We start from the raw sequence: 22,740 nt of genomic DNA, 5'->3' as shown, positions 1-22,740 counted from the left end.
CTCCATCACTTCAGCCATGGTTGCTCCATTCCATTGTGAATAGAGTTCCTTCAAATCCTTTCTAAGATATTGAAGCATTTACTTAATTTCCAGCTAGCTAATTCTCCCTGGTGCAAACAGACACTTGCGTAGTACACCCCATTTCCCTTTTGTCTCACCGCAGTCAGGCCAGGAGGTGTACATGACCCCTGTGCACACCGTGCCGGGTGTCACTGAGCAGCTCTGGGCAAGGTTCTGCCCCAGCTCTGCGACCCACAGCTTATCAGGCTCTGCTTTAATAGCACGGATCACATCGTGCTGATCCCAGCAGCTTCCCGGGCAATCAAACCCTCTTTCTTCCCCGCAAACAGCACTCGGCCAAAGGTCTGCAGAGCTGCACATCACGGGCCGACCTGCTCAGAACCGGCTCGCAAGCCTTTACCTCTGACTCGGAGCCAGCCGGCCCCTCGGAAACTCCTTTCCGCCTTGCCAACGCGGCCAGCTCCGAGCCCGGCTTTCCCGGGGCCGGGGCCTACAGCCCCCAGGAGGCGGTGCGCCCGGCCCGCCCCCAGCGCTGAGTGGCCCCGCGGTGCGGAGCGGGGCGGGCCCGGCGCGCCCGGCGAGCGAGCGGCAGAAAGTGCCACGACTCCAGACGGGCGTGCGGCGAGCGGGGAGCGACCCGGACGGGTAGGAGGCGGCGGGGCCGGGTCGGGCGGGGGGCGCCGCGACTGGGGAGCGCCGCTCGGAGCGCGGGGGCGCTGCCGGGGATCTGCCCCCTGCACGAGACCCCGGTTGCCGGCGGGGTCCCCGCGGTGCGGCGGGAGGGATTCCCTCGCTCCCCCGGGGTACCCGGCTCGGCAGCCGGCTGTCAGCTCTCCGGGGGTCCCGCCCCGCGCCCCCACGTGCTGAGGGGGGTCCCGCTGCGAGGCGTCCCGCCCCGCGCCCCTCCGTCCCGCCGTGGGGGGGGTGGTGTCCGGCCGGGATGAATGGCCCGCGGCGTGCAGGGCGGTGCGGAATGGCGACGTGTGCAGGCGGCCGGGGAGGGGCCCGCACCGCCGGATGATGGACGCGGCTACGCCGCCTCTTCCTCCCCCGACCGACCCCTCCTGCGCTCCCCGGGCACCCCCGGGGCTCCGTGCCGCGGCCCCGGCTGTCCCGGCCGCATTCCTGTGCCCGCCGCCCGATGGGATCCCGTAAGCTGATTACCCGCGGTTACAGAAGGTCACGGCTATGAGATGATCGTGCCTTTTCCGTTCACCGCGCTAGAAAAAAAGACCTCGGGATGTTCTCCCCTCTCCTGTTGCAGCGGGGTGCGGGGAGAAACTTCAGGAGCCGCTCGCGGTTTCGTGCTTGGGAAGAAGCCGAAATCTCAGCTCGGAGCCTCGTGTGCCGGGCCGGGCAGCTGCTGGGGGAAAGCAGAGGGAGAGCACCGCTCTGCGGGCTGCACGGAGCCCGGCTCGCTGCCCTGCGGCCCCGCGCACCTCCGCACCTCCTGACTCCAGCGGGAGGTGCTGCTGCGATGCTCCGGCCAAGCCCTTGGGTCGCAGCGCGGGAGCTGCAAGGAACATCTTTCCCCGTCTACTGCGTTTCTCCAGGGCAGGGAAGCCGATGAGTTCTCCTTTGGCTGTGTGGGGAAATGAGATCTCTTTGGCTCCTATGTGACCTGCTGGAGCTCCGTGTGTGGGGTGTCGGGGCTGGACGCTGCTTTGTGCTTACATCCAGCAGGGCCAAGCATTCCCAGCTCCGCTTCCATGGACTATTGCTCAGTGCAGGCAGGAGTGGCTGCGTGGGGAGGGTTTCCTGGGCTGTTATCTGGGACTTGGGGAAGTTTGATGGCTAATGAGCAAAAAGCACTCTGAAGAGTTAAAGGACAGCTCTTCACATGGGTTTACGGAACGGTGAGCTCTGTTTTTTAGATGTGGAAGGCTGGCCATGTCCGTGCACCACAGTGCAGGCATTGCGCTGTAACAGGCCCTTGCAGAACTGTGTGTGTGTGTGTGTGTGCCCCTTCCCTCTGCGTTTAAGGACAGGTACAGGGGATTGCTGTGGGCACTGCTGGTAGGACGGCCCAACTGCAGAATGGGGCTGCCAGGACCTGCGTCATCCTGGGTGTGAGGTTTTGGCCAGGCTCTGGAAAGGTGTTCTGGTGCCAGGCTGGGGTTTGCTCTGTTTCTTCTTTTTCCCTCCTTGGCTCCACATGGCTGCTTTTGGACGTGGTGACAGCAGTTGGTGGGGTTGGGTGGTGGTTGCCAGGAGTTGGCAATGAGCCTTCCCTAAGCTGGAGCACTAAATTTGCTCTAAATGTGTATATGTGATAGTGTGAGGTTGAGAAGGGTTTATTCTTACTAACACAGGTCACTTTGTTCTGTCTTCTGACAGCTGATGGATTCTTTGGTGTAACCCTAAAACCAGCATTAGATCATGGATATGTGTTCTTCAGCCTCGCTCTCTATTTACTGTGGGGAAGTCCTTCCTTTTCCCCAGCAGGTTGGAACATGTTGCCCAGAGAAGCTGTGGTACCCCATCCCTGGTGATGCTTAAGGCCAGGTTGGATGGGGCCCTGGGCAACCTGAGCTGGTGGGAAGCAGCCTTAACTGTGGCAGAGGATTGGAACTGGATGATCTTTAAGGCCCCCCTCCTACATGTGCCATTCTATGATTCTATGAGGAATGGGCTGTTTATCCTGGTGGGGAAGATCCCAAGGCACTCTCCCTGCAGCGGTGACACTTAGCACACTGGGGCAGGGTTTGGAGCTCAGGCAGTGCCTGTTCCAGGCAGGGTGACTGTGTCCAGCTGGTACACAGAGCCTCCCGTTCACTTCAGACAGGGCTGTGAGTTCCCTGTTCCAGCTGTTGGAAAGGAAGAGCCTCCCAGGTCTCTGCCTTCAGGCGCTGAGGTTTTGCAAAGATGTTGATCTCCTTAGTTTCATTCTTCTTTTTGCCTCCTCCCCCCCCAGCACCTCCTTCCCTCCCTCCTCCTCAACCCACAACCCCTTATACAGAGGAAATTCGATAATGTTTACAGTTAAGTTTGGGGATGTGAACTCCTGATAGCCGGCAGCTTTCTGCATTTTTCTTATTGTATTTTGAGGGACAAGGACAAGAAACCACATCTTGGCATGTCCTGGAAAGTGCTCCTTTGCAGATGAATGGCCCAATTCAGCATCCCAGTTGGGGTTAATGGGCCAGCTCATGGCCACATGGAGGCTGTGCCCTAATAGGAGGAACCTGAGTGGGACAGCAGGGATGTGATGGGCTTAGGAGCTTGGGACAAGGTTTGATTAGGAATTGAGCAGACTGGAGATGGCAGCACACTGCAGTAGCTGCTCTCTGCCTGCCCAGTCTCAAGGTCCAAGGCTGCTCGTGGTGTCTGTGTGGACAAACGGAGCCCCCTTTGCCTGCCAGCTGATAGCAGAGATGGAAGGAGAAGTGCCACATTCGGCGCTCCCTCCACAAGTCTCACTCACTTCTTCCTGCTGGCGTCTGTTGGGGAGATGAGATAATTTATGACTGTGACTCTTTTTCTTTTTTTAAGCATGAACTTCTGACTTTTATTACTATTTGCATTTCAAGGAAATGGTTGGGGCTCTACATGGAGTACGTGCACACAGCCTCGGTGCTGGGTTTTCTCCTTAGGAGCAGCAAGCTGGCAGAATGTGATCACGGCACGTCCATGCTGCAGGAGCTGTTGCAAACTGGTTGTTTCTACATTTGGAAGCTAATAGGGAAAGCTGCCCTGCACGTGCTTTCATCCTGTTTGTTACAAGTGCTGCAGGTATCGCCCTACAGTCGTGCTAAAGCCATCATCCCTTTGGACATGCAACAGGTGGTTGCTAGTGGCTGTGATTACATCCCTCTTCTTTTCCTTCCAACGTTTTTTGTTCTTCTGGAGATTGCTACCACTGGAATTAGTTGCAGCACTATAACTGGATCACTGTCAATAGGCAATATACTGGAGGAGCACAGGCATTGTGATCTGCAGCTTGGTAGCCCTCCCCATGCGTGTATGAATCGTGAGCATTTGTCTTCTCAGTGCAGGGTGGTGTTTGGAAACAAATGATTCTTTTAATTCCCTTGGTGAAGTAATTGCATTTTTGGGGTTTCCCCCTCATTGTTGTTCTGGTGTTTTGCAGGCACAGAAGAATAAGGCAGGATGGATGTGTACGACCCTCAGACGCTGGGTGTTGTGGTCTTTGGAGGCTTTATGGTGATATCAGCCATTGGGATCTTCCTGGTGTCCACCTTCTCGATGAAGGAGACTTCTTATGAAGAAGCCTTGGCAAAGCAACGTAAGGAGCTTGAGAAGACCAACCAGCACAAAATAGAGAAAAAGAAGAAGGAGAAACCTGTTGAGAAAAAAGGAAAAGCAAAGAAAAAGGAAGAAAAACCTAATGGAAAGATACCGGAGCAGCAAGTTACTCAGGAAGTGGCTGACTCTTCCAAGGATGTGGTTCTTGAGCCTGCTGTGGTGCCAGAACCCGTAACTGTCGAGTCTCCGATCGCAGCGGTGTCAGTGCCCCCCCAGGAAAAGGAGAAACCTGCTCCATCTCCTAAGGAAAAGAGGAAGAAAGAGAAGAAGGTGGCAAAGGTAGAACCTGCTCCTAGCCCAGCAGTGGTGACTCCTCCTGCCAGTGTTCCCAAAGGCTCTCCTGTCTTGGAGGTGACCCCTAAGGAGGTTCCTGTTGTGGCTGTGCCACCAGTTGGCACACAGCAAAGTGCTCCGGTTGTCAGCTCCATCCCTACCAGAAAAGCTGAGGCTGTTCCAACCCATGAGGAGCAGAAGCATGATGGGCCTGTCAAGAAGAAGGCTGCATCCAAGAAGAAGGCTGAACCAGGTAAGGCCAAATTCCTCTGCATGTGTTCCTATTGAGTAAGCAAACAGAGCATCTCGGTACTGCTAAAACAGAGCTGTCCTGTTCTGAGATTTTTATTTATTTGTTTTTCTTCCCAGTTGGTAACAGAGTAACTGTAGAATGGCTGTGCCTGGTGAGATAGACTGTGTGTTGAGGTTGGTTGGGAGAAACTTGTTCTGGACTGCCTTTCTCTCTAGGAGAAGGAGAATTGAAGTCAATAACTTATTGATTTATTTTCACTCTGTAACGTGTTGCCTCCTGCTCTGGGTGCCCCACGTGGTGCTTATCTTCTTGGCTCGGCGTGCAGGCATTGGCAAGCTGTAGGTTCCTCTAGGATTCACTGTTGTATTGGGGAGCTCTGAGCAGTTTTGTATACCAGGAATGAATGCGAGCTCCAGGTACTTCTGGGTGAGAGACAGCTGCCAGGGTGCTGGACAACAGGGTGGAAAACAAGGATAAGGAACTCACTGGGGTGTAAATAGGTGTAGGCACAGTTCTGTAGCTGGATTCCTGCCAGTCTTTGCACCAATTTGAAGAGGTTTGACTTGGTTTGCCTTTTTTCTTTTTTCCCCCCCAGTTGCTTTTTGGGTAAATGATTCTTGTGTGCTGAGGCAACATGGGTGGGAGGTGAACTCTTATCACTTGTTCACTTAGGTAGTTTTGGGGTTGCTCTGAACATCTGTGCCTTTGGATGTGAGGTTCAGGTCCTGCATGTCTTAAAAGCCAGGACTGATGTCTTAGGTGATCCTGTAGGGTTTTCCAAAAGAGAGCTCTTGGCAGTGTTTGTGCCATGACATTGTCTGTAGCTGGGCCAAAGCATTATGGGCAGCCTTTTGGTGCCTGCTGTGGTCTCCCACTTTACTGAAGGCAGAAGCAACAAGTTATCCTGTTGCAGATAAAAAAACGGGATGTTCAAAGACATGTCCTCAGCACTGAAACAGATGTCAAACCTGACAGAAGCGGCTTGAGGTATTTTTCTCTTGTGTGTGTGCATATTCTTATGGGCTGCATGAGGGCTTCTTTCCTTGGGTGAGGTGTGAGGTCTCCGTCTCAAAATCAACTGGTGAATCGGCTTGGCATGGCCTAGGCTTCCCTTTGTAGAGCAGAGCTGGGCCAAAGCAGGCTGCTGTGCTGTGCCGTGGTTTGGCAGGTTGCCCCAGGCCCGTTTGCCAGCTGTGAGGTGGTGTTTGTGTCATGCCCTCCTTGTGCAAAGATTGCTTGCGCAATGAATGCTGGCCGGAGATGGGTGACATTTTGCTGATGGGTTCTTCCACCCAGTGGAACTGGGTTGAGGGAGGTGATGTGCTGTCCTGCATCCATGCTGTCACCTGTGTGAGTGAAATGTGAGCGTGGCTCCTGAGCAGTGTGGTGTTTTGCTCCTTCTTAAATGTGTTTCCCATGTGCCACCAGTGTGGCTGCTGAGACCAGTTGGACCCCATGGTGGAACTGGCTCCGGACTGCCTGGCAGAGGCCCTGTGCCCAGTACAGATGTTGTGCTGGAGTGGAGTCTCCTTGATGCCCACTCCTTGCCTAGATTCAGGGACCCTAAGCTTGTCCTTCATGTTAGCAGAGCAGTAGGGAATCCCAGAATCTCAGAGTGGTTGAGGTCATGAGACACATCTGGACTGCATGCATCAGGCTGGTTGCTGATTTGAAGCATCGGTTTTGGGGTTGAAGCCTGCTGGGGTATTTGGATGCTCTGCCATCAACCTGAGTGGTCTCAGTTCCCCCTGCTTTCTCCCTAGCACCTGCTGACACGGATGGGCCCCTCTACCTGCCCTACAAGATACTGGTGTCCACCATCAGTAGCATGGCGTTCAGTGAGGGGGAGGCCCAGAAGCTCATCGAGATCCTGACAGAGAGAGCGGGCATCGTGCAGGACACCTGGCACACGGTAGGGCTGTGGACATCCTCATGGCCACCTGCTACTGCTGCTTCTGCCTCTGCCGAGTGAGCCTCCAGGTCTTTGCGTGGTCTGGGTGTCTTACTGACCCTACAGTTCAGTTCTGGAGGCTGGAGCTTTGTTGGAAGCCCTGTGCGAAGCACTTTGGGTGGCTTCTGCCTGTGGGGCAGGAGAGTGGGTTTGGAGATGGTGGTCCCCACTCACATGCTACCTTGTGCTTGCAGGCTACGCAGAAGGGTGACCCAGTCGCTGTCCTGAAGCGCCAGCTGGAAGAGAAGGAGAAGCAGCTCACTGCTGGGCAGGAGGATGCAGCTGCTGCCAGAAACAAGCTGAGGGAGTTGAACAAGGTAAGCACTGTGTGGCCTGCCCAGCGTCATGGTGACTCACCCCACTTTGACAAAGCATCCAGGCTGTGAGCATCTTAGTCCCCACATGTCATCCCTTTGAGTTGGCCGTGGTCTTTGTCCATTTGCTTCTACCTTGCTGCTAGCAGGACTAGGCAGCAGCATGTGGGAGAGGAAAGGAAAAGCCATCCAGGACAATTGTGTCACTGTCCCACATGGTTGGTAGAATGCAGCCCAGCCGCCCAACAGTAGTCATAGAATCACAGAATGGCTTGGGTTGGAAAGGACCTTAAAGGTCATCTAGTTGCTACCCCCTGCTGCAGGCAGGGTTGCCAACCGCTGAATCAAGCACTGATTCTGCCTCTGCAAGGGGTGGTGGGTACTCTTGTTGTTTATTTTTCCCTGCTTTGTGCCCAAATTTTGTCTGATGAGCAGGAGAAAAAATCCATGCCGTTATACTGCTTTCTCACAGCTGGCCCGCTGTGGAACAACAGTGGCATCCAGTGGCCACAGAGCCCAAAAGAAGATGCGGGTAGAAATGTGAGCGCTGAATGATTGACTTAGCTTGGCTGTGCTGCCTTGGCGTAGGGGTGTCCAGGTAGCACTGAAATGGCTGAACTTCTGCATCTTCTGGATTAGGTGGTCAAGTTTTGTGTTCCCTTATAAGGAGGAAACTGGAGCCCTGAGGACTAAGCAGGCGGCTTCTCTCCATGCAGGAACTGGCAGCTGAGAGGGCCAAGGCGGCAGCCAGCGAGAGCAAGCTGAGGGAACAGCTGGTCACCCGTGAGCGGGAGATCACTGCTGTCCAGGCACGGATGCAGGCGAGCTACCAGAACCATGTTAAAGAAACGCAGCAGCTCCAGGGAAAGGTAGGCTGCAGAACATCCTCCTCTTGCTGCCTAATGGCTTTTCTGGGGTTTATGGAGATACAGAGTGGTGCATAGAAGGAGAGACCTGAGGCTTGAGGAGGTGGGGTGACCCTCTGATGCTCAGTTCTTCAATGTGGACGTTATTGAACTGTGTTGCTCAAGGGGGAGTGAATGTATGGGAGCATCTTAAGGAGGCATCATATTCTGGGGGCTGTTGGTGTCTGTAGACTGAGGAAGGAGGCAAAGCTCTATGGTGCATCTTTGGTGTGCATGTTCCAAGCTGAACTGGGATGTTGCATGCATCCCACAAAGCAGCATAACCTTTCTTGGGCTCCTCTAGATTCGGGCCCTGCAGGAACAGCTGGAGAACGGCCCCAACACACAGCTCGCTCGCCTGCAGCAGGAGAACTCCATCCTGAGGGATGCGCTCAACCAGGCCACCAGCCAGACGGAGAGCAAGTAAGCCCATGGCTACAGTGGGGACAGAGGCTAGGACTGCCTTTGGGCAGCAGGGCTTAGCTCTCCTTTGGGCTTGACACTTCCCACTTACTGAGGGGACTTCCCCCTGCAAAGCCTGTTGCTGGCTGGAGGTTGGGGGGCTGGGGAAGTGTTTGCCAAATGGCTTTTGGGGGCAAGCAGGGGAAATGAAGATGTCTTTCTCATGCCGTGGCTTGTGATATTGTGGGTGGGCAGAGGAAGCCCCCTATGCTGTGAGCCCAGGGCTACCTGTGCTGCTGCTTCAAGCCAGTGGGCAGTGGGAGGGAGAAGGGAGCAGGAGGCGCTGGGGCCCTTCCCTGCTTAGGTGAGCTCATACTTCCTGACCTGAGAAGAAATCCAGCTGGCTCTTTGAAATGAGTGACGACGCAGGGAGCCGAGACGTGCCTGATGCCTGTAGAACAAATATGAGCTAGATAGAAGAATTTCACACTCCTTTTTATAGAAAATACAAAATAGCTGGTGATTAACAGCAGTAAAATAATTACAGACTGGACTCCAGATGCTTAGAAAACTTCCTCTTGTGTCTGGGAACACAGATCCTCGTGTCTTCTACTTCATAAGAAAGGAATGTCTCCTGTGATTGAAATACGGCTTTTAAAAAAGTGATTTGTCAACTTTCCACCCCCTCCCTGAAGGACCAGGCGGGTCCTAGAAATAGGAAAATGCAACCACTAAAATGCTTCAAGTCCTATACCAGGCCCACAAGTGGTTGTATTCCTCTGTAAGTAACACCAAGGATACTTGACTGTCCTGTGGGCTGAGAGAATGCTGCTTTTTCCAGGCAAAATGCTGAGCTGGCCAAGTTACGGCAAGAATGCAACAAGCTGATGAAAGAGCTGTCTGAAAAATCAGAGGTGCTACAGCAAGAGGAGCAGCAGAAAAAGAGCTGGGAGATCAAAGCAGCAGCATCAGAGAAGCAGATTGAGCAGCTACAGGTAAGGCAGGCACTGCCAACCTGCTTTGCCAGCTTGGGTTCAGCACCTTGCGGGAGGGTCTGTGCTCACTGCAGCTCCAGCCTGAGGTGGGGAACAGCTGGCTTGAGCTAACCAGGAGTGTGGGGCTTTGCCAAATGTTTTCCCTCTGATCTTGTCTGGGTTGCTTAATCTCCATGTGTTTCTGGTCATTCTCTCTGCAAACTGTAGAGGGTTGGACAGAGAGAGAGGATTTGCTGCAAGAGCCAAGTCCTGCAGTGTTCTGGGTTTGTGACCTTAGGAGGTCTTTTTTCCAGTGGAAATGGGCAGCTGCTTAGAGCAAAGTGTCATGTACAGACAGCTCTTCCCTTGTGCTGGCCTTCAGAAGGGAAAGTGCTTGTGTCAGACACTGACTTCTCACCTCCCTTTCTGCAGGGAGGGTGATTGAGATGGACGCTGGCTGTAAGAAACTGAAGTCAGCTGTTGAGAGACAAGGCGGTGTGCATACATGCTCTGTGCTTATGTGCATGCACACACCTTACCCTGCTCAGTAAAATTGTCTCTTTCCAGGTTAGTTGGGGCGAAGAGGCTCAGATGTCATTAGGGGTAACTGAATTGCGTGGGATCCGGGGACTTGTCTGTGGGAGGAGCTTGGGGAGAGATGACTATCCACAGCTGCAAAGCAAACTGCTTTGCAGATCTCTTCATAGTCTCCCCTGTGTTAGTTTGTCACACGCATTGTGGCTTTCTTGTAGCATCACCAGCAAAGCCCAGGCAGCATGAGACTTAGTTAAAACCATTCTTCTCACGCATCTGTGGAGCCGGTGTGAAGGTGTTGGGGGAAACCCAGACTATATATGCTGCTGGGTGTACTTGGTGCCTAATGAGTAGGGAGCATCTGGCCCTGCCTTAAAGGACCAAGGCACCACTTCCTGGTGGTGGCTGGAGGCTTGGAGGCAGCAGGGAGAAGAGCACCTGGGAGAAGGAGGGCTTTTTCTGCAGCAGCGTCCCTTCCCCTTCTGTAGAAACCCCCTGAGATGTGATGGGAAACCCACTGGCCTGCACCAGTTTGTGTCTGTGCTCATGCAGATGAGAGAGTGAGGGAGTGAACCCACAGCTGTTTTCAGGCCTGTTGATGCTAGCACAGGAGATAGAGCTGTGGCTTTTTTGTTGTCACCAGGGTGTGGCTGGCCTGTTTGTTTGGGTGCTCAAAGGCCACCTCCCAAGCACAGACTTGGGGTAGACTGTGGTTGGAGCGTGTTGCCAGTGTGCAGAGGGAGCATCTTCTGGCAGGACAGTGCTTGTGCTGGGGCTTGGCTAAGCCAGGATCTGGGAGCAGTGTGGGCACTCAGTGTCCTACCTCTTCATTTTCTGCATGCCTGAGGGTGCAGTTCTTTCAGTGAACTATTTTTGAGCCCCTGTTGCTCCTTTGCAGTCAAGTAGCAGAGACAGCAAGGAGCCTGGTTGGTGATGAAAGCATGGTGCTGGTGTGAGGGCAGCAGCTGCCTTAAAGCACCAACTTCTAGGCACGCTTTTAGGAGAACTTATCAAAGGCTGCAAGGCTTCAAAGCCAGTGATGTGTTTAAGTGCCTGTGGTGATGGGGTGAATGCGCTTCCCAAGCTGCCTGGAGCTCTGAGCTGAGGACATAGTGTTAAATCCTCAGAGCAGCTCTGGAAGCATCATGCACATGAGCACTGGGCTGCTGGTTGCCTTTTCCTGTCCTCTCCACACAAAGCGTTGCAGTGGTGTGATGTGCAGAGCTGCTGGTTTTTAGCACGTGCCTCATGCTCCTCTTTCTGCCTTCCCCCTCCAAGCACACGTCTTGGCCTCTCCTCTGCTGCTTTCTAAGATGGAAAAAAAGTCTTCTCTGGCCCAAACCACGTGAAAAATTCCACTGCCTATGGAAACACATGGCTGGGCGTCTGAGTCTCTCTGATTGTAATGTCAGACCTCTACATGCTGGGCTGAGGCATCAGTTGCAGTACAGCAACGGCATTCTGGCAGCTAAAAATGTTGAGGATGACTTCCTTGGTGTAAGGAGGGCCTGTGATATCCTGTGTGCTGCTGGCAGGATATTCTCCTCCTCTTTTTTCACAGTGGCAGCTGTGAGTGTGGTTGGTAAATGGAGCTGTGCAGTGCCTGCCAGAATAAACCTGCTGTAGAGAAGTTCTGAGACATCAGTGTGTGCTGCTGAGCACGAGGTGTTTGGGCTCTGAACACCGACTGGGACTTTGCAAAGGGGAGGCTTCCTGCAGAGCTGTGCTCTACAGTGCTTTCGGGTTGGGTATTAGGAAACATTTCCACTCGAAAGAGTGGTGAGGCAGTAGCACAGGCTGCCCAGGGAGGTGGTGCAGTCACCATCCCTGGGGGTGCTCAAGAGCTGTGGAGATGTGGCACTGAGGGACAGGGATAGTGGTGGGAATGGGTTGGCGGTTGGATGTGATGCTCTCATCTTAGTGGTCTTTTTCAACCTTAATGACTCAATGCTTCTATGGCTGGAGATTACAGAGGATTTTCAGCACTCAGCTCCCTTGCAAACTGGGGGGGAGGTTGGCACGCTGGCCGGGGTGCCTGGTATGTACTTTAAAGCCTTCTTTTTTTTTTTGCATGCAGGCTTCCAAAAGAGAAGTGGAGGCAACACTGCAGAAGAGACTGAATGAAGTAAGCGATGAGCTCCGCAAAACCCAGACCAGCTACAGGAGCCTGGTCGCAGATGCAGAAAAGGCCAAAGTGCAGCAGCAGAGCATTGCTGGTGAGAACCATGAAGCAGCACAGGGATAACTGTGGGGCATCTGGAACACAAAGCAAAATCTTGAGCTTTTGGGGCTGAGTGTTGAATGGGGCTGTTGTGGGCAGGGTGGGTAGACTTGGGGATGAATTTGGCTTTCTAGCATCAACACAAGCAAGACAAGGGGCTGGTACGTGGCTGGTGCTGCAGGAAGAGGCTGTGATCCGCTCTTAGGTTGCCACTCCAGTGCCTCTGTCCTGTGTCACCTTGTGCTGTCTCACATCCCTTCCTGCCTATTCTATGCCCCTGGAAAGCATCCACGGCCAAGGTTTCTTTTGCCAAGGGTTGTGCGAGGACAGGGCAGGGTGGGGAGTCTCTAAGTTTGTTGCACCTACCTTAGTGTGTTTCTCTCCCTTTTCTCTGGTAGAATTGCAGGCCAAGCTGTTGAGCTCTGAAACAGAGGTCAAAAGCAAATTGCTGGAGCTGGACAGCTTGAAGGGGAAACTGCAGGATGCCAGCTCAGAGAACACGAGGCTTCTGGAGAGAATCAAATCCATCGAAGCTCTGCTGGAAGCAGGACAGATGAGGGAGGCAGAAAAAGACAGAGACCTGCAGGTCCTGTGCATTTCTAATTTGGGTGAGAGGAGGAGAGGGGGTTGTGTTGCTTTGCAACAGATGTGGAGGGGATCTGCCTGTGCCCAGCTGGCAGCGGGTGGTTCAGCTCTTAGCACCAGGCCCAACCAGGTGTTTCTGCACTGTGATATTAGTATCTGTGTTATCCAAGCTAATGGTTTGTCTCTGGGGTGCCAATGTCTGATCTGCATCACTTGTCTAGGGAAGATAATGAAAGTGATTTCTTTGTTTCTAGGCAGCCAATGAAGCAGAAATGAAGCAGCTGCAGCTAAGGTATGTCTGGGTGCTCTCTCATGTATACAAACTGCTGCTTCTTCCAACTTGCTTTCACTGCATCCCAGACTTTGCCCAGTGCTGAGCTGTGTGGGTGAGGCCTTCCTGCTCTCCTTGTTAGATAGCCTGGGGGGACTGTGAAGCCAGGAAGACCAGGTGAATCCTGGTCAGTGCTGCTGTTTAATCAGTTCCAGTGCTGGCCTGCTGGCCCCAAATAATGGCCAATCAATTCTGAAGTGACAGTGTAATTGTTGTCTGGCACGTGAAGGCTAACTGTTCCTGTACAACTGTCTGGGGAAGTTGCTGGGGCTGAAAGTGGATGAGGACCTCTGATGTTTCTAATCAAAGCCTGTGCTCAAAGCTGGGCTATCCAGATCAAGGTTTTTGGGGGCTATTTCTGGTGAGTTTTGGATGCCTTCAGGGATGGAGGCTCACCACCTCTCTGGGCCCCTGTTCTTCTGTTTGATGTCTACTCACATCAGAGAAAAAAGATTTCATGGCATCTGATTGGAGTTTCCCACACCACAGTTTGTGGCTGCTGCCTCTCATCCATGTGCTGGGCACCTCCAAGACAGTTCAGGCTCTGTCTGTGGCAGAAGGAATTCTAAGATGCGCTTGCTGCGAGCGAGCACCCTGAGTTCCTCTATAGGAGGGCATCTGATCAACCTGAGGTCCTGGGACCCCCAGATATTTGAGTGATTTGTGTCAGGGACTTGAATCTCCCTTGTTCTGCTCAAGATGAGGGTCCCTTCAGGGCAGATGGTGGACCTGAGGGTGCTGGAGGGAAGCTGCAGGCTGCGAGGTGTCTAGCTGGTGGTGCTGATTTGTGGTTACTGGAGATAGTAGGATGATGCTTTCAAAATGCAGAGCTGCGGGCTATCTCAGCCTAACGAGCCCTGAATGGGAGCGTGTTGGGAGTGGTTCCAGTTGTATGATCCAGAGCTTGTGGCCTTTGGCTCAATTTATTTCTTCCTTTTGTCCTAGATGTGCAGCCAGCCAACTACTTGCTTATTATTGCTGTTAAGAAAACTAGATCCCACTCCAGAATTGCCATGGTCTTTCATTTCCTGGTTTTAATCCCAACAAGTGCAGCCTGCTCCCTCTATCTCTCTATCCAAGTGCAGCTTCCCACTGCTTTTAAATCCAAGAGCAGATCCCAAATAGGGCTGCAGTCCTTTACTCAGTGCTCACTGCCTTGGGTGGGAGGAGATAGGTGGAAGCTCACTCCTGCATCATGCCATGCATCGTACCATTCCAGGCTCCAGGAGAAAACGGACCAGCTCTTGTCCATGGAAAGGGAAGCAGCAGAGCTGCGAGAGGCGATGGAGCAACAGAAGACAAAAAACAACGTACGTGGAATGAACTGGGATCAACTTTTGCTGCTCAGATTCTTTTTCCTGTAAAACCGAAATCTTTGGGGTCAGAATGTTAACAGCTGCTCTGGTGCAGCACAGGCTCTTTCACCCCCATGGAGCACTACTGGGGTATCACTTTATCTGCTAGAGAGCAGGAGGGTCCTGGCAGGGTGTGTGACTCAAGCTGATAGGCTGCGTGGTTGGAGGTGTCCCTCCTCTGTCCTCCTGGGCTCAGGACCTATTAAGCAGAGAGATGCTGTCCAGCAGGATCAGGGCAGCTCCTCATTGCCTCTCTGCTCCTTTTCCCTCTACTGCGAGGCTGCATGAGTTGTCTGGAGGCAATGCTGCAGCCTTCCGCTAGCCCTGAGTCCATTTCAGGCGGCTCTGAGGGCTGCTTTTGGAGCTCGTCTCCATCCTGTGCTGTTCTGTTCCTGCAGAAAGATTTGAGCCTGGTGCTTTGTGCAGCTGCGGGGATGGAGGAGAAGGGAGTGAATGTGGGTGGTGGGATTGGGAATCCTCAGCAAAAGCGACAGGCTGCCCATTTTCCTGAACGGAGGCTTTGAAATCCTCCGCAGTGCCAACACGCAGCTTGGCGGCCTTCAGCGTGGTGTGGGGCAATAAGCCTTGTGTGTGTGGTCTCGGCAGGACCTTCGAGAGAAGAACTGGAAAGCAGTGGAAGCGTTGACCACAGCAGAGAAGGCATGTGAGGAAAAGCTACTTGCTGCTACAAGAGCAAAGGTGAGCCTGGTATTTCTCTTCAGTAGTGGTGTCAGTGTTGTAGGGGAAGCCTCAGCCTCCCCAGAACCATCAGTTGTTTGCTCTGGGCTGCCTGCCTTGTTTTAGGAGCAGTGCTGGTTTAACCCTCTCGCCAGCTTCCCCAAGTCTTGTCTTGAGGGCTCTGTATCCATTACAGATTGCCATTGGGGAACCGTGACTGTGGATGGAGGGCGAATGATATTTCAGTGATTCTCAGAGGCGCTTTTCTCTGCTTGCTGGTTTTCCCGTGCCAGCTTATGTGTGTAGGCACAGAAAAGCAAGATTGGTGCTGGTAGCCTGGCCCACAAGCACCCGAGTCCTCCACTCCATGCCAGTGTGTTCCTCTTGCAGGAGGAGTTGGCCCACCAGCTTGATGTGCTCCAGACACGAACCAAAGAGACTCTGCTCTCTGCGCTCCCAGAAGTCACTGTGTCACAGCAGGTGGGCTCCTACCATTCCAGCCCCCTTACAGAGCCTCTGCCAAGTAGGAATAGCAGGCATCTAAACGTTTGTTTTTTCTCTTTTCCCTTCCTTGTCCTGTTTTTCAAACTCAGGATTATGAAGCCTGGCTACAGGAGTTCAAGGAGAAGGCTGTGAGTGCACTAAAGCAACACGCGGTTACGACAGAGCCCGTGGTAAGTGAGGGGGCTGGGAAGCAAAGTACTTAAGTTGCTTTTTTCTTTTTCTCATTTCTCTTTCTCCATCTCCCTTCTCAGGATTCAGCACTTAAACTGAAAGAGGCGGAGGAAGCACAGAGCACTTTACAAGCAGAATGCGAGCAGTACAGAGCTATCCTTGCAGAGACAGTAAGTTACGGCTCCTCGTAACGTGTTGGTCTTCTGCTAGAAATACAGCTCAGTTCCCCAGCAGATCATGGGCTGCTGGTGGGCTTTGCACAGTATGCTGGGGCTGCCATGGAGAGGATTATTTCCCAGTGAGACGGGGGAAGAGGACAAGCCTCAGTTTATCCATTCTAATCAAGTTGGGAACCTTGGATGTTGCTTGAGGCACAGTGGCACGTGCAAGGGCCCCCTTAAGCAAAGTGGTTGAGGCAGCTTGGGAAACGGGTGCCCCCAGCCCCACCTGATTTGGTTGCTGCTGCATTGAGCCAAATTGCATTGGCTCAAATCTTTTGAGAAGAGATGGATGTTCCCTGGCACCCAGCCCTGGTGACTGCTGATGGGAGGGCTGAAGGGGCTTGGGCTCAGCTGAGGCTTTGCCAACAGGAAGGGATGCTGCGAGACCTGCAGAAGAGTGTGGAGGAGGAGGAGCAGGTGTGGAAGGCAAAGCTCACCGTCTCTGAAGAGGAACTCCAAAAGGTGCGTGCTTTGGGACATCTGGGTGTGTTGCTCGTGGAGCAGAGGGGCTGTTGGCTGTGTGACCCTGTCTGTTCCTGCCAGCTTTGGTCTTTGAGACATGAGAGCTTACTCTTCCACCTCTCGTCACAAAATTAACAGACATGAAACTCACTTAAACCCTTCTTGCTCCCACCTCCCTGTCTGCTGTATGCTGGAGGAATGGGTTGTAGCTCTCTGGTACAGGCATGATTATTGGGAAACTACATTACTGCTTCAGTAATCCCAGCTCTGAAACTTGGAAGTCAGACTCAGCCCTCCTGGTGGGTGCTGGCTAGGCTGAGGCAGGGCACGTGCTCTTGGACTCCTATTTTCAGGGACTTGGCTTGCTTTCGGTATCTAGGTTGAGCTTGGCTTTGGTTGAGGTTTCAGAAAGGAGCTGAGGTCCAAGCCACGTATTGTGCATGGCTTTTGGTCCAGCTGTCTGTCTAGCTTTGGGTACCTCTCTCACTGGCTACAAAGCCAGCTGGCTGCTGCCGAAGAGCCAGTGCTCTCCAAGCATCTGGGGGAAACCATGTGTCCTGAACTCCTGTGACTTAGTCTGGGAGGGCTTGGCTGGTCACGCCTTTCCTGCAAATCTGACTTCAGTTATCTCTGACTTCAGTATCCTCTTGAATGCAGAACTGAAATAAAACTGCTTCCCATGGTCTGGTTCCTCCCCATCATGTGGGTTTTTAAGTCTGCCGGGGCTGCAGAGCGGTGGGAGAGCACTTGTACAAGAGATCTCTAATTCCACTGCTGGCTGTCTGGCACTGAGGGCTGCGGCTGTGCTGCATGGGGATGACGTGGCTGCCGGTGTGTGTGTGTTGGGATGGACGTGGCAGTTCGGCAGGCCCAGAGCAGCTCTGCCTCTCTGTGGAGAAAAGGGGAATTCTTCTGTTCAAAGAATTCAGCAACCATGATGTCCTTTTCTCAGAAATAAACCTGGGAATGCCTTCTGCTGACACTTTTCTTTTTCTTGGCTTAGTCACAACTCCAGTTGAAATCCCTTGAAGACATGATAGAGAAGTTGAAAGCAGAGCTGCAGAGTACTGACCAGGTAAGGTTTTGGACCTTCTGCGTTCCTGGCACGGGCACTGGGTAGATGGGTGCTGTGCTTGGGCTGAATGGGAACCCATCTCCTGTCCTACCCCGGGCAAGGTGGGCTGCAGCGTGGGATGGGTCTGGGCTGTTTGGCACCTCAACCCAACTCTGCATTCTTCCCTTGTAATCCAGAGAAAGGAGTACATCTCTCTCCTGGAAGCACAACTGGAAAATCACTTGCAGACAGCCAGCTCCGAACGCCAAAACTACACAAAAGAAGTTGAAGGCGTAAGTGTGGCAGACGTTACTTTAAATGTTCCTGGATTCACCACCCCTCCACCTTTTTGGGGTTTGAGGAGTGCCCCAGGAATCTGCAGCTTCGCTAATCAGGAGATAAAGTAGCTGGAGATGTTTGCTCCAGTCTGGGTTGTGGGCATCTGATGTCAGGATAAGTTGGCAGGCTGGCAGAGATCTATGTGCAGATGCACCTTAGTGCCGTGTGGGATTTCTGTGGGTCAGGTGAGGCAGAGCTGTCCCACAGTTGCCTCTTTGAGCAGCCATTAGCAAGTGATGCTATCACTGCTTCCCTGGGATGGTGTTGCATCCCATAGTGTCTCCCTGGGCTGCAGGGCTCCAATACAAAGTATATGTGAGTTTGCCTTTTTAACTCTCAGAGGCACCAGGGTGATGGGGCAGCAAAATGGGATGGGGAGTGGCCAGAACTGGACTTCTGTATTGCAAGGTGGGCCACAGCTGCTGGGAGGCATGGCTGGAGATAAAAGCCCAAACCTCAGCTCTGCTTCCTGTTTCTTTTCATCAGCTGAGACAGCTCTTATCAGAGTCCCAAGAGCAGCTGGAAGCAGCGAAGACAGAAACACAGAAGCAGAGCAAAGAACTGGCCTTGGTAAGAGGGTGATGCACCACTGGGACCCATCTGCCTGCATACAGCACTGCTGTCTGGCCTCAGGGCAGCTCACAAACCACAACCCAGGGTTCATCTGCCTGCTGGTGCCCTGCTCTCTGCAGGTTTGGAGACAGGAGGAAGGCACAGCCACCACAAGGGCACACCTGGTGTTCCCAGCCTTCCCCGCAGTGGAGATTGATTACCCCTCACAAACACTTGGAGTAGGGCTTTGGGTGCTGCCTTGGGTGGGATGAATTAGGCTGTGTATGCCACGTGCATAGAAGTTGCTTAGAGGATGGGAAGATGGGGCTGAGTTTCTGCAGGTGAGTGGGAGAGAAGCCTGGGATAAAGGGCCAGGAGAGCCAGCAGACCTACCGAAACCATGAGGGCTTTTGCTTTTTAAATCAGTGCTTTGGTTAATGGGACAGCAGTTGGTGCTTTGGATTTTAGTACTGGAAATGCTTCATTCTTTGGAAGCCACTGTCGTCCAACTCACCGAACAAACTGGTGCAGCCTTCGCTCTTCAGGGAGCTTGGTGCTGGATGGTCATTAGCTTTAAACCCATTAGCTGGGCAGGCGGCTGTAAGCACTGAACATGCTTGTGTCCATTCAGAAGCCTTTCCTTTCTTCTGGACAGGGTTCGTTAGTACAAACATTCGTCTTTCAAACTGCCCGTGTTAGATGCAGAACACGAGCTGGTTTTCCCAACATTTCAGCTTGTGTGCAAGCAGAAGGGCTGACAGACAGAACTGGTCTGCAGGTCCTCGTGGATCTTGTCACAGGGCAGTGTAACTGAGGCAAGCTTGCCGGTCCTTCCTCCAGGTCAGGCAGCAGCTGAGTGAGATGAAGAGCCACGTGCAGGATGGAGAAGTAGCGGGGTCACAAGCTGACCTGGGCGATCCCACGCCCTTCGAGGTTAGGGTGGTGAGACCACTGCCCGCAGGGTCACTGACCCTTAACTGTGTCCCTTGTCCTGTCCCCTTGTCTCTAACTGCATGGAAAACTGCACGTGGCTTTGCTCTTGTCTCCTGTCTTGTGTGTATGGGGTCTGACAATGGAGGCTGTGGGAAGCTGGGCCTCACTCCTTTCATCCACATGTTGAAGGCCTTCTCTGAAACAGGACAGGCTGCAGGAGAGGGCATCCTGACATGGCTACATGGGAACCCTTTCCAGCAGGAGCCTGGGGATTAGGATTACAGGCCCTGAGTAGGAACAGAGGCTCTGCAAATCTTGCTGGAGCCGGGCTGAAGGCATTATCCACGGCTGTTCCCTTGCAGGCTAACACCTCTTGCTGGCAGCAGTGGCTGCAGCACGCTGGGCTCTGTCTCTCTCCTTTAATCCTGTTAACTGTGGAACCTTCTCTCCGGCACTGCTCTGGTGCACACGAGGATCTGCCACGTACATCCTCCCATGTTGTGCTGCTCAAGAAGCAAGCAAACTTTGGCAGTGCCCAGGCTCCCCATTGCCATCCGCCCAGCTTCTGCACCCATTGCCCTTCTGAGCCCTAGGGAGAGCTCCAGGCTTTATTTCTTGGGTGTGGCCCAGCTCCCTGCTGGCTCATCATACTCATCAACTCCTTTTGTTTTCTGTGTGTTTTTCCCCTCTACGCAGTTGAAAACGCAGCTGGAGCAGAATGAGGCACTGATGGAGAAGGAGCAAGAGCTGAGGCAAAAGCTGACGCGGGAGCTGGAGGAGGTGGGTGCTGGGCCGGGAGGGTTGATGGCCGGGGCTGTTCGTGCTCCTGGCTAGGAAGTGCTGCCCTCCTGGTGGATGCAGTGCAGCCAGCCGTCTGCTGGTGGCTCCAGAGCCCAGCTCTACAGCAGTGCTGGCAGCCAGGGCAGGAGGTGCCCGCTGCTCTGCATCGGTGTTTAATGAGTGCGTGTCCCCCTTCCAGGCACAAAGCTCAGCGTGCAGCTTGCAAGCAGAGTTGGAGAAGTTGAGACTGGCTGAAAACGCAGCAACTTCGGACACAGAGGAGGCCCAGCATCTCAAGGTGATGCAGCTGACCTGGTCCCTTGTGCTTAGTGTGGAGCCAGAAGGGCTGAAGCTATATCCAGGCAGAACTTGGGGCATGATTTATCCCTGGTGGGGATGGTGGGGCAAGGCAGATGATGGTTCCCAGGGTTACTGGGTTCCCGGGGTTATTGGGTTCTCTGGGCAGGGAGGCTGAGGCTCATGGGTTCTTTTCACTCCCTTCTAGGAAAGACTTGAAAAAGAAAAAAAACTAACAAGGGACTTGGGCCAGGCAGCAACCAAACTACAGGAGCTACTGAAGGTTACCCAGGAACAACTGGCCAAAGAGAGAGAAACGGTGAAGAAGTTGAAAGAACAACTTCATGAGAAGGTATTTGTTCCCAGACGGCCCAGCTGTGGCAGTTGGCCATCCCTTCTGCCACTGGTGGTTGTGGATGTGCCACGTGATGCTTTAAAATGGGATGCAGTGGGGACCCTATGGCCTAAAACCGTCTGGCTGGCTTTGGGCAATGCCTGGGGCTGTGGTGGGTGGTGGTCACCGTTCTCCCTGCCCACAGCTGGGACCCAGCTGAGTTAACTCACCTCTGTTCTCCTTCTCCAGGGTGAAGAGGGCAGTTCAAAGGAAGGGACTTCAGTGTGACGAGTCCGTGTGACCTGGAACGTACCGTTCAACTTACCAAAATGCCTTACACATTCCTAAAACAAAAGTATACGCTGAATTTATTGTAGATAAAGATACAGTACAAGCCGGTAGTGACCCAAAACCTAGTTTTGAAACTTAAGGAAAAAAAAAAAAAGAAAAAAGAAAAAAAAAAAAAGGTAAACATTGCAGGCTCCATTTGTAAGGAAATCTTCATACTGTTTTGTACAACCCTTCGTTCCCCTGGGTGCTGCTCTGGCCAGGCTGGGGCTGGGATGGGACCCTCCTCGAACCCACGAATGTGTGAAAAGGGAAGGCTGCGTTTGTACATCAACTGGTGCAATTATTATTATATATATAAATATATATATTATTATTATTATTTTCTTTTTGAGTGAAAGAAGTGTGAAAGTAAGACCCACGATGGAGGGAAGCCACTTGTTGATGGGTGGCTCTGGGCACGTATCCTTCTGTGTATTTTCTGGGTGTTGATGCAATTAAAATGACGTAGTGGAGAGGGCTCGTTCCTGCTTTACTTCTCTGGTTATTCCTCATGTTGGCAGGGCTGCTGGGCCTTGGGCGTGACTGAAGGATGACCCTGCTGTAGTCAGAAGCGGATCCTTTGCTGTCCCTGCTGTTATTGCTGCAGCTCTCTCCTGTGAGTTTTCTCCAGTATGCAAGAAGGAGGTGCAAAGGCTGAGGCCATAGGGGGATGCAATGGGATGGCTGCTCCTGGGGACAGGTATGGAGGCTCTCCCTGCAGCTGTGACTTTACACAGTTGAGGCCAGTGTGCATCCCAGGCACAGCCTAGTGGTGGAGACCTGGAGGCTGCAGTCAGTGGTGCATCAGTGGGGGCTGATGTGCGCAGCCTCCAGCCCAGGCCCTGCTCTCCGTAAGTCACCAGAACAGCACCCAGAGTGGGGCCGAGTGCCTCCCATTGCAGGACCGCAGTGCCTTTGAGGTGGAGGTTGTGGGCTTTTGATGTGGGATGGAGCTTATGCTCCTGGCTGGAGGGGAGCTGGTGGCCGCAGGCTGGTGACCTTGTACCCCATGCCCTCTGCTCCCCTTGCTTCCAGCCCTCTGAGTGTGGGAGGCTGAGTGCCCAGCTTCTGCCTGGCTATAATAGGCTGCTGGAAGGATGTGCTCATTGACCCCCCCCTCACCCTGCAGCCATCAGCTTCCTCTTCTGGCTTTGGGAGGCCCTACCAACCCAGGAGTAACAAAAAAGCAAAACCTGCAGCAACCAACCAGAGGTTGGATTGAGCTGTTGAGTGTAAGGGGGTGGCCGTCATCCAAAGAGCAGTCGGTGGTGAGGGCCCCAAAGCAGCCAGCACAGCAAAGTGATGAAACCCTTTGGTTTTTGGGTTTTGCTTTTGCAACAACCAGTTCCTTTACTGTGCTTGCTTGTGCAGAACAGCACACGCTCAGCGAGTGTGCATGCAGGAGCAGGGAGAAAGCTCTGCAAATAGACAGCCGAAGCAAGGAGGGTGAACAGCAGCATGCATGCTCAATGGGCTCCAGCAGCCAGAGCAGATGTGGTGTCTTTGGCATGGGGGACATAGTGCCCTTCAGGAACCCACCCAGCTGCTGTGTTTGGAAGGGAAAGAGGAGCTGGAATTGTTAAGTAAGGCTGGTGATGGAAACAGGTCTCTGGGGACGGATGTCTAAGCTTGAGTTCAGGTGCTGCTGGGATTTATGCCGTTCAATGGAGCCATGAGGGCATGGGAACGCCAGCAACCTG

At 53.3% G+C, this 22,740-nt stretch overlaps 1 protein-coding gene across 5 annotated transcripts; it reads left to right on the top strand.

Annotated features, from left to right (window-relative positions):
* Positions 1-537: 537 nt before the first annotated feature.
* RRBP1 (ribosome binding protein 1) lies at positions 538-21,138 on the top strand. Of its 5 annotated transcripts, none has more exons than XM_072333258.1 (24): positions 538-666; positions 4,112-4,813; positions 6,577-6,725; positions 6,959-7,081; positions 7,795-7,947; positions 8,288-8,406; positions 9,227-9,380; positions 11,971-12,109; positions 12,513-12,700; positions 12,954-12,991; positions 14,250-14,340; positions 14,992-15,084; positions 15,454-15,543; positions 15,657-15,737; positions 15,819-15,908; positions 16,329-16,421; positions 17,425-17,496; positions 17,673-17,768; positions 18,301-18,384; positions 19,207-19,299; positions 19,996-20,079; positions 20,279-20,377; positions 20,585-20,728; positions 20,960-21,138. In XM_072333258.1, exons 2-24 carry the CDS (start codon positions 4,132-4,134, stop codon positions 20,996-20,998), a joined length of 2,994 nt encoding a protein of 997 aa, XP_072189359.1. In that variant the 5' UTR covers positions 538-666; positions 4,112-4,131; the 3' UTR covers positions 20,999-21,138. The 5 variants fall into 5 exon arrangements, with proteins under 5 accessions (XP_072189359.1, XP_072189363.1, XP_072189361.1 ...); XM_072333260.1 differs by lacking the exon at positions 538-666 and adding an exon at positions 1,072-1,172; XM_072333259.1 differs by lacking the exon at positions 538-666 and adding an exon at positions 1,094-1,200.
* Positions 21,139-22,740: the final 1,602 nt, after the last annotated feature.

Source organism: Excalfactoria chinensis, chromosome 3, assembly GCF_039878825.1.
Source record: "Excalfactoria chinensis isolate bCotChi1 chromosome 3, bCotChi1.hap2, whole genome shotgun sequence".
Taxonomy (NCBI): Eukaryota; Metazoa; Chordata; class Aves; order Galliformes; family Phasianidae; genus Excalfactoria; species Excalfactoria chinensis.
The sequence above is the reverse complement of the archived record's forward strand: the minus strand, read 5'-3'. Positions and strand labels throughout refer to the sequence as shown.